Here is an 11,072-nt window from a genome sequence, read left to right as displayed (position 1 = left end):
TTAATTCATTTTTACATCATGAATTTCCCAGATGAAACATTGCACATGACTTCATAATGGAGAAACAGACTTTCCCGTCAATTATTCTGCTGTAGGTCTGACATCCCAATGCCAGTGCTTTGATATGTTGCTTTCTTTCTTGATATTTTCTTACAAATACGTTCAGAAGATGTAAAACTCACAAATATCTATGTAAAGAAAAGTATGTATGTGAATCAATCCTTTGTAAACAACTGGAAACTAACCATTTTCTTTCCATCCCATCGTGCTTAACAAACATAAAGAAGTTTTAAGTCTGTTTCATCTCTTTTCTGGAGTTGCAGAAATACCAGAGCGGTCTCAAAAGGTTGACCTGTTCCCTTTGTGAAGTGAAAACGAGCCCCGAAGAACATATCTGCATTTAATAAAGCAAAGCAACTGAATCAATTTCCTGGTGGAGGATGTGAAGTGATTCTGTGATGTGTTCTGTGATAATGATAACAGCCCGTCCCTCTCAGCGAAAGCCTCTCTCCGTCACCAGGTACTCTCACGCTCTGGAATGTTTTTCAGCCCTTTAAGTGTCTTTCATGAAGGCCAGAGAGGTACTGAGGGGGCTTCAAGATTGTGCTGGAGTAAAGATCGGTTAAATTAGTCCACCTCCCGCTCACATGCTCCTTTTATTCTTTGAGTCACCACCTCCCTTCTTGTTTACCCACATAAATTGTTCCCTCTCCCTACAGAATGTTTTATTTCTGCCATCTGCACAAGTGGTCATCTGCTTGGTGGGAAAAAAAAAAAGGTGCTGTTGGGGAATCTGTTGATGATAGCATCTGTTGCTGTTTAGGACATTATCTTAAACCAATTTAAATATCGTAAACATGCAGACTGTTCCCAATATCTACATTTATGAGCTTGAAATACGAACACACACTTTAAATTAACGGGCTTCAGTTTGAGTCTCACTCTGTAAAGTCATTTCCAAACCAAAGGTGACATCTGCTGGCCACAGGGACACATTTGTAAATCAAGAGTAAATTAATTCAAATCACCCAATGACTTTTAGCATATTTATCATGAAGCGTGTCACACACACAGATCATTTACAAAAAAAAAAATGGACAAACACAATCACAAGTTGTGACTTTTTCAATCTCATGAGAACATTTCTGAGCCAACGTCAAAATTTACAGTTTGTTTTACCGCTTTTCTTTTTTGTTGTAGAGAGAATATTTATTTAAAATGATCAGAATATTCAGTAATTCATTGTTAAAGTACACCTGCACCAGCATTTGTATTTCAAAACGCAATGGTAAACAAACAATCACAATACAATTTGCTCATTTTACCATTCTGCACCATTCAGGGACCATCTAGTCCATCTTTATTTCAGCTCAGTGTTTGAAACGTGCAAGTCCATTTTGACAACTCCATATATCGGGGTCGGTGAGGTTTGGCATCAACTTTCAATTTATTTCACTAATATATAAGCCAATTCCAATTATGTTAGAAGCCCAAAAGAAAAAGTATAATTTTCCTCATATATTTTGAAAATAATAAATACCAAATCCACCTTGTGCTTCATCATGGGGTTGATTGTCCTGGTGTTATTTCAAAACAGAATAGAAATAAAACATAGAAAACTTAAAAAAGAAGAAAAAGAACCTTCTATAAACACTTTGCTTTGAGATCATTTGAGGTTATCGTTATGACAGTGCAAGTAAAGAACCGATCAAATGAAAAACGATGCATTTGTCTCACTTCTGAGGGAACATTTCCCCTCCGTATGGTTTCCAACAGCGTCCTCTAGTGGGTAAAATATAATGAACGTGAAAACCGACCCCATTCTCCCCTACACTTCGATGAAAAACTATTTTTTCGGAAACTTAATAAAGAAAAACACAATGACTTTTTATTGTTTAGTCATCAATTAACTACAAGCCTTATTCTCCTTAACACATTGTTTCCTAATATTTAATCACATACGTGTCAAAAACAAACTAGGCAGTGAACTAGGCAATAAAAATGTCTTTGCCATTCCATACTTCATACTTTTCTGAAAAATATCTTTACATTTATAAACATGAATAAGTTAGTATTGCACTGAAGGTTAATCATATACTTGATTAAAAAAAAAAAATTACAAATATTTAAGACAACAATTCATGATCATTTGTGAGTTTATCGTGAGATCTGTTTTTATTATTATTATTATTAATAATAATAATAATAACAATAATAATAATAAGAAGAAGAACCAAATGCTCTGCTGCAACATCAAATATACAATTTTTTGGGGTTACAGACAGAAACAAGATAATAATAAAACCTGAGTTCAGACAACCATTGTTAGAAGAACCTTTTAAAAGCCGATTTTCCCAATCAGATCACACTTTAACAAGAATAAGTTGCAGCCTTTTGAAAATTACACACTGTCTGCAATCATCTCGCATTGCAAAATGAAACCAGCATTCAGATTTCATTTTTATCATCAAATCAGAATCTTGTAGGATTCAACCTGTCAGTGGTTATTATACACTACCATAATTCACACGGAGACATTTCATACACATGATTGTTAAAGTCAATAAAGGCCCACAGAGTCATTCCACAATAATCACTATGTTTGAGATATCAGGTTTAGAAAAGGGATGAACGTTGGTTTTAAAGCCAAAGGTGAAATAGTACCTGAACACGCGGCTGAAGGTTGGATCTCTGAGGCCGTATACGAGAGGACTCAAAAACTTTGGAAAAACGAGTAGACCTATAAAGAGGATATATTGAATATGTGAAGCCTGGCGGGCCTTGGCCTGGCTGCTGGTGCTGATCATGCCAAACAGAGTCGAGGTCAGGCACAGACACAACTGAAACAGATGCAGCAGCACCGTCTTATGCGCTTTCGTGTTGCAGACAGTGGAAGAGGCCGACTTCACAGTCACTAAAATTGCAATGTAGGTATGGATAATAATGATGCTCACAAACACGAAAAACACAATGGTGAAAACCCTCTCTAAAGTCAGGTGCACTTGTAGACGGAAAACACTGCGCTTGCTGCAGACCGTGTTGAAAACGGAATCTCTGTTCTCCAAACTGATGAACAGGAAAAGCCGTGTGACCGAGTCCAAAGAGGCCAGCACCCACATGACGGCGATGGCGATGCCCGTCGACCTGGGCGTGGCAACGCTGGGATGTCTCAGCGGAAAACAAATGGCGACATACCTCTCCAAAGACATCAGAGCGAGGATGAGGGGCGACATCTGAAGAGAGACGGTCGCCGTCAGTAAGACTGTGATGCACACATAGCTGATCATTCTGACCGTGGTCAAAGTGAAGATGTACAGCATCATGGTCACCGCCAGCTGTAGGGAGTCAGTCAAGAGCAAGTGGCCAAACAGAGTATATCGGGATGACTCCAGCAGGACAGGCTTCCTCAGCAGGGCGAACATCATGACGGCGTTTACATAGAGAAAGAAGAAGCAGGGCAGCAACGACAGCACAGCTTTGACAGTGTCATTAGACATTCCCTGTATTTCTGTTGTCACATTCATGACTGACAACTCTGGAAGAGACATAACGCACACAGATACATTAAACCGATCCCACAACTAAATAATGATACAGTCCTGCTGTGAGGTTTGTACAGGTTTTAGTCAAATATCTGGGGGGGGGGGGGGGGGGGGGGGGACCAAGATGCTCAAACAAAGCTCCAAAAGGTAACTTGAACAATCATCTAATCAAAGAGAACACATCTACTACTTACAAGTCACTGGCTCAACTTGGCTTCTTTTGCCAAGTGACGTTTCAACAGAGCGCTCTGCGGAGAGAACTAAGCTTCGGCACATCACGCCTTTTTATCAGGGATCTCAGTCTTGACATCATCTTCCACGTTAGTGCCCCGACCAGTCAAAACTCAGTTGCATCACTTAATTTGCGTTTCCATTCACGGCACAACAATTGTGCCAAAAGAGGCACAATTGTTGACCCAGACTGCAAAAGTTAGAGATGTTTAATATCACCTTGAGAACTTTTATTATTCATCATTAAAGCTTCCTCCAACTTCGGGGTCACCGGGGCCTCGAGCCCATCCCCGCTGATTATGAGAGAAGGCCGGAGTCGAAGCTGGACAGGTCACCACTCCATCACAGGGCAAACACAGACACTCACATTCTCACCTACAGGCAATTTAAAGTACACAATGATCCTCAAACACACGTTGTTTGACTGATTAACTTGAAAATGTGTTCATGCTGGGAAAACGCAAACTCACCACAGATCAGCACCGTGCAGCACCTTCTGTTTATTTGATGTTGTTTATTGGCTTTGAGGTGTGTAATACTTATTTTAGGTCAAATATCAAAAGATCATTAAGGTGTAGGTTGTTCGGGCTGGGTTAAGACACAACCTGAATCTAACAACAGATAATAGAGTTTTTTGTGTGATGTCTTAAGAGAAAATATTACATTTTAAAAATATATCCTTAAAACAAAAGACAGACACATAAAAAATAATATGCTTTCGATAATGTTGTTTACCTCCATTGGAAGAGACAAAGATGAAGTGGTTAGCACTAGTTTTACTCCGGTTTGCTCACACACCCCAAAAACATATATTTAAGGTTAATTGGTAATTCTAAATTGTCTGTAGGTGTGAATGTGACTTCGTGTCAATGTGACCTGTTCAGGGTCATCCATCCATAGTTAGCTGGGATCGGCTGTTGCCCCTGGCAACGCTAAGGAGGGTAAAGTTACAGAAAGTGGGAATTCTAAAGAACAACTAATATGAGCATGACCCTTGACCCCAAGTTGCTCCCCGGTCACACCACTGAGGGAGCCCACCACTCCTAGTATGTGTTATCAAGGTTAACTTTGAATTAGATGGAATAAATAGAGAAATATATAGATCCATAAAGGAACTGACAAAGTATGTCGTCTTTTTTTTTTCATGGTTTTCACTGCTTCAGCAGTCCCACGGTGCTTTGAACTGTTGGCAGGAGCCGCCATACAAAACGCTTGATTGACTTAGTCCCGTTACATTGTTCAGTGTTCGTCAACAAGCCGAACAGTAACAGGAAAGAGGTGGTCGCTGCGCCTGTACCCACAAACACTGCACATCTGTGGATGACAGTTATTTAGGCTGAAGTTCTGTGAATTGCAGCCATTGACTGACAAACAGTTCAAAGAAAGAAAACATTTTATTGTGTTATTATACTCAAGTTTAATAACTTTGATGGGAACTAAAAGAGTTAGATGTGAATCTATAGTGGTCTATACAATCTACTATAGATTATATAGTAATCTATAGTAGTCGCGTTAAATTTAATGCATCTGAATTTGGTACTTGTCTCTGTGTAAAATGCGTAAAAGAAGGAAAACCATTTATTTGCACCAGTAAAAATGCTATTAAAGCTCCTCATTACACGACATGTTTACAGAAAAACAGAATGATCTCAGAGGTTTTGGTCCTTCAGGACATCAATTACACTTCATTAATAATTGACCTGTTTACGTGACACATCTCAAAGGTGTTAATCCATGGAGGGACAATTAAAACTCACCATTTGTTTTTTTCAATTCCTTTGAGTAAATCAGATACATGCAAGCGAGATGACGTTTTAGTAACTGCTCACTTGTAGCTGATCATCACATCTTTTCACATCTTTTAACAAAAAAGGTGTGATAATTTCAGATTGTAGTTGGTTTAAAAGAAAAAATAAACAAACATATCATGCTGAATTATAGCTACAAGATAAAAATAAATGCTGGAGCCTTTTTCTGTGACACACCTTTCCAAAAAGGTTTGAATTTATTGTCATTAAATTACTTTAGAATGGAAATGTTTACATAATAAAACAAAACAAACATCAATGAACACATTCATTGCCCACACCATAACCCATCTTTTAATGAGGCAACAAGTTGTCATTTTTAAAGTACTTTTGTAATCTTTGAAGGAGACGAAGCAGCTTTAAATGCTTGGAGATCATTATTGGCGGCATTCATCTTTAATCATCATTGGAATTCAAACATTAAAAACACTCAATAACATTGATGCAATCACTCCAAAAAATATCAAAATAAGAAAAGAATTGTTCTTCAGATTTTAAAAAAAAAGAACCGTAAAGAAACAAAAAGTAAAGATGAATCCCAACAAAAATAAGGCAAAACTAAAAGGCAAATATCTACATAACAAAAGCAACATGAGAAGGAAACAATAATAATAATAATAAGTTGTTAAATTTGACAATAACGTTGATGAATCTTGAAAGATTTCTTCTACAGCTTGATTCTGAGAGAATTAGCTGTGGGAAGATTAAAAAAAAAGAGAAGTGGCATTATCAGTCCATCCCTTTGCATACAAGTACTGTTGTTTGTAATAGAGATTAATAAAAGTCCACTCACCACAGGTATCCCTCTTTAAACTCAGTGAATTTGTGCCGGACCATAAATGTTGCTAGAGCGTCTGCTACCTGCAGATCACATACGATCAGATTAAAAACACAAGCATTGGTCGCACACTCTCGTGCAAACAAACATAAAACCACACGTAGGGTTGAATTCTTTTGCTGGCGTTTGTGACGTCCACCTCCTCTCACAAGGTTTAGGAGAACAGGAAGAGTCGCATCGTGACATTGAAGAACAATAAATCAGGTCTTGTGTGCATTCGGATGAGAAGTGCTTACTTTATCGGGAGCATCCTCATGAACAGCGTGGCCGCACTGAGGGAGCACCTGCATCTGAAACTTCCCTGTGCACAAAAACACAACATTTTCCTTGAATTACAATTCCAAAAAAAAGGATGGGAAACTGAGTAAAAAAAGAAGATGAAACAAGACGCAAACACAGTGTCAGTTAGGCACGAATGAAAACAAGACATCCTATATTCAAAATCTTCCATGTTACAATTCCTTTTCCAGGTAGCCTGAGAAATCCCCCTTAAACTCCTTCAAATCTTTATTCTTGCTCATGTTGTCCTGTTTTTGAAAAACATATTGACTTTGAGGAAGAATACCGCAGAAAAGAAATTGATCGGCGTTATACTCTTCGTACGTCAGTATTCATATAGATCATCAGAAAATCATCTTCTCCAAAGACTATGATGTCTGCATAATTTAAGAAGACAATTTTAGACTACAAATTGCCTCAGTCACCACAGCATAGTGAGCTGAACGAGCCGGCCTGCAGTAAACAGCCTTTACCAGGACTGTTGAGCAGCAACAGTCCTGCATTAAATGCAGATTTCTCACCAGCTGACAACCTGTCTCACAATGGCAACTGCGATCCTTTCCCAACGTCTTTCAGAAACAGTTAGACAATTTGATTTATAAGATTATTTCATTTAATGTGAGAAGTTTTCACCTCCAACATGTGATATGTTGTTTGTGTTAAACATTTAGAAACATGGCGTGAAAATTTGGCTTGACTGACCTTGCATCTGTCCAATAGTGAGGTCTTTGTCAAGCCTGTCCACTCCTGCAGATGGAACAAGTCACTGGTGAAATTGTGCGGTCAATAACTGAGAAAATGTTCCATCATTTGCGTTGATCAATACGAGCAAGACTGCCACGAACTTGCGATTACTGCAACTACCTAAAAGCAATGCAAACTCATTGCGAGAACGTTTGAGGTCGAACCTGCGAGCAGGAGCAGTTTTGGCACCGGGCTGGTGAGGAAGAGGGCCGACAGGCCTCTGAACCAGCCCTCCCAGTATTTTTCCGTCTTCGACAGCTCCACTCGCCAGGTGAAGATGCTCTCTTTTTTAATCTGTATGGAAGAAATGAGAAGATTAGAGCAACCGCGCAATCTCTTGCCAGCTCAAAGACATCAAAGCAGGGTCGATTAGTACACGGAACCTCTTGTTCGTCTTCCTTCATCCTTTTCTTGTTGGACTCTTCCTCTGCCTCTTCATCCTCCTCTTCTTCAATAATACCTTCTCCAATGCTATTGGAGACACCTGAGCCGCTGGTAGACTCCTCACATCTGTGAACGTCGGGACGGAACAAGGAAAAACTCATTGAAAGAGTCGAACACACAGAGGACTTTACTTAAGAACAGGAAACCGTGCAGACATACTTTTTCACCTGGCCTCCCATTGACACTCGTGCAGACTCGATGTTTCGGATCTGCCCACTTTTTACACTGAAAATAAAGACGAGAAACAAGTCTGAGGAGATTGTGTACAAAAAGATATTGACGGTAATAAAATGCGTGAGGATAAAAATCCCAGATCTCAGAATGGAGACACCCAAGTGAAAAGGACTGAAGCAGCAGGTTAATTCAACAAAGCTCGATCCTATTTGAGCAAACACACGATGAAATTCCCATGTGATGCTCACCTCCACTCAATGGCATTCTCCAGAGATTTAAATGTCTTTGGCCGACTTCTGAGGAAATTCTGCATACTGTTTAACGCATCCATTGCTGTACCTGAACGATATTATCAATAATTGTGAACCACAGTTATGGAATTTAACCACAACCTTAAATATTCCAAGCTTAAAAAGTGAGACAAATAAAAATATGAAAACAAATGTCATGCACTTTACTTCAGAACTTACCCTCAACCACATCGATGACACAGAGACCGAGCAGGGACGGTACATGATTAGCTGTGGCCGTGTGAACAGCAATGGCTCCACCCATGCTGTGTCCAATAATCATGATGGGAGGGGGGTTCTCGCCATAGAGAGCCTCCACCACTTTTCCAATATCCCTTATAAAAGAGAGTAAAAATAAACACAAGTTTGACACAATTTTATCGTATGGAAGTATCATTACGTTCAGGTTGATAATCGAGTAAAAAATGAAACCACATGTTAATACCAACTAGAGACTTTAAACACCTTTATTCTTTTATGAAAATAAAGGTGCTCGGATATGCTGTATTTAAGTAAGTGTCACTACTTCTAATATCTGCCATCTTTAAAGGACAGTATGATCATCACTATCATCATTATATGACACAAAACTATGAGCAGTTGTTTTTACAATACTTTTGTATTTCTAAGATTTACATACAACTTACTTGGCCATCGTGTCTGCAGAGAGATCTTCAGGATTTTTCACTTTGGTGTCGCCTGTAGGTGAAAAGAGGAGACACCAATTTGCTGTAATTCTGCTTAAAATATATGATTGTGTGAAGAAGGAACTGCCAAATACTTCCAAGGAGATATCCCGTTATTACTTTTGTAGCGATTTACTCAAAACTCAAAACATGCAGCTGCCTATATTTACCATGAGCTCGAAGATCCATGGCCACGACCCTGCAGTTGATCCTGTTGTAAATAACCCCCTCCAAAAACACATGCAGACATGTTAATTGGTCTGCAGGAAACCCTTTGCAATGAAATATCAGTACTCCACACTCCACACGTGACAAAATTAGTTATAATAAATGCACTAATTATAATACTTACAGTAAACACTGCCCAGGAAAGTGCAGAATGACCTCCTCCATGGAGCAGGAGCAGCACTGGACCATGGGAGCCACTGCAATAAATTCTGAAAATGTTCAAGGTAGTCAAGGAAAACCACAACTAAAAGAGGTGCAGCCAAGCAAAAATAGTATACACTGTTTAAACTGGTTCATTAATGTTTAATTTAAAAGTTGAAATTATTGGTCAATCGTTGATAAAGCTATGTATGTAAAGTATAAAGGACTGTAATTATTATTTCTGGTTGTATATGTTGAAACACGTAAAGACAGACAACAATCAAGGATATATCTTTGCCATTTTCATTTTCCACTTCGACATCTTCCATCGTTTCGAAATAGTGACTCCAGGGCAGTGGGGTGAAATCTCTCTTTCGTCCAGGTCTGTGTAAAAACAAAAGGCAAAATGTAAACTTTCCGGGTCCGGTGTGATTCTTTTGGAAGGCCTGAGGAAAAGGTATCCTGTAAATCACAATACAACTCTCTTCCCTGTGTGTCTATTAGAAAACGCAAAGTTTGTGGTCACCTGCTGTAGTTTAGGAGACATTTTTAAATGAATGAACTTGCAAAATGGGATGGGAATTCCAGCAAAGTCCACGTTTATTTTTTTAACTGAAAACTAAAAGATAAGAGCTGTAATCCCAAGACAGAAGTAGGATTTTTTTTTAAATAAATATCTGTGTTGTTCCTTTAGGCATTTATTTCTATTTGTTTCCGAAACTAAACTCTGACGTGATCTTTACCTGCTGTGTTGATTTCCCTTCACAATTATACAAACTTGTGAGCAATATTGGGGGTTTTTGTACGATTAAAACGACTTTAACATGGTGAAAACACAAACAGATTTCAGATAAGCCAAAGTCTCCAATATAAATATTGTGCAGAAGGACACTGGAGATTAGACAAACCCTGCAACCATAACAGTTATGCAGGGATGCAATACCTTAAAATACTGCGGATTGAGATGATTTTAAACAGGTGTGACCAGGTGAAACAGTGTTGTGAAGCACAGCACTGACTGATGGCCCAAACTATGTGCAGCTAACGTAGCCTGGCTATCGCGTCCACTTCTACTGTGAAGTCACGAGTTCACTTTCAGGAGCATTAAATCAACTTTCGTTGAACTAAATCCCTATGTTTAAAACGCCCCCCTTGTTGACGTTACATTGCCAGTGTGATGCTAACTTACCCCATTTTCATTTTGGAGCTGGATTGAAATCCACCTGCCATGGGGGGTCTGGAGGCTAACAGGTTCAAATGCAGCTGCTTCTCCATGTCGTCAGAACTCGGCTCGGTTTAACGCCCCGGTCTCTCTACTCCGCTGCATGTGATTCTCTTCCACTCCCGAGCGGACGTTAGACAGACATTTGGGGAAATTGCGTTTGGCTAACAAGCTAATGGCTAGCAGTCTTCTTCTTCTTCTGCTGCTGTGTTTGCGGCTGCGATTAGAGGCGCTCCATTTCTTCCTCGACGGTTGTTTGAGCTCGTTTGCTGGTGAAGGCACGTGGAAGCATTACTGCCACCTACCGACAACTAGTATTTACGAGAGCAAACGCAAGGCTCACCCTGAATGTGAATAAATGTTCACGTTAGAAGATGCTCATACAATTATTGACAATAGTTGAACATGGTAGGACAGACACTGGGAAATATTGTTTATTTCTGTT

General features: G+C 39.3%; 2 protein-coding genes across 2 annotated transcripts; both read right to left on the bottom strand.

Annotated features, from left to right (window-relative positions):
* Nucleotides 1–2,579: 2,579 nt before the first annotated feature.
* LOC308139559 (odorant receptor 131-2-like) lies at nucleotides 2,580–3,497 on the bottom strand (the record flags this gene model as incomplete). The annotated part of the gene is made up of 1 exon (XM_080509019.1): nucleotides 2,580–3,497. The coding sequence occupies one exon, from the start codon at nucleotides 3,495–3,497 to the stop codon at nucleotides 2,580–2,582; it is 918 nt and encodes a 305-aa protein (XP_080365145.1).
* A 2,257-nt stretch (nucleotides 3,498–5,754) lies between these two features.
* On the bottom strand, nucleotides 5,755–10,854 carry ppme1 (protein phosphatase methylesterase 1). The gene is made up of 14 exons (XM_080509119.1): nucleotides 10,595–10,854; nucleotides 9,696–9,789; nucleotides 9,389–9,481; nucleotides 9,207–9,264; nucleotides 8,998–9,049; nucleotides 8,531–8,685; nucleotides 8,309–8,399; nucleotides 8,046–8,111; nucleotides 7,826–7,952; nucleotides 7,607–7,736; nucleotides 7,401–7,445; nucleotides 6,656–6,720; nucleotides 6,375–6,442; nucleotides 5,755–6,274 (listed from the first exon to the last, which is right to left on the bottom strand). The coding sequence occupies exons 1-14, from the start codon at nucleotides 10,678–10,680 to the stop codon at nucleotides 6,271–6,273; spliced, it is 1,134 nt and encodes a 377-aa protein (XP_080365245.1). The 5' UTR covers nucleotides 10,681–10,854; the 3' UTR covers nucleotides 5,755–6,270.
* Nucleotides 10,855–11,072: the final 218 nt, after the last annotated feature.

The sequence above is a fragment of the Blennius ocellaris genome (genome assembly GCF_963422515.1).
Source record: "Blennius ocellaris genome assembly, chromosome: 14".
NCBI classification, from domain to species: Eukaryota; Metazoa; Chordata; class Actinopteri; order Blenniiformes; family Blenniidae; genus Blennius; species Blennius ocellaris.
This window is presented reverse-complemented; position numbering and strand designations above follow the sequence as displayed.

Excerpts from the sequence above, each read along its gene's own strand:
- ppme1 (XM_080509119.1), bottom strand. The coding sequence starts at position 10,680 with ATGGAGAAGCAGCTGCATTTGAACCTGTTAGCCTCCAGACCCCCCATG. Across the intron at positions 7,446-7,606 it reads AAAACTGCTCCTGCTCGCAG|GAGTGGACAGGCTTGACAAA; the intron begins GTTCGACCTCAA and ends TTCCATCTGCAG. Across the intron at positions 6,443-6,655 it reads ATGAGGATGCTCCCGATAAA|GTAGCAGACGCTCTAGCAAC; the intron begins GTAAGCACTTCT and ends TGTGATCTGCAG.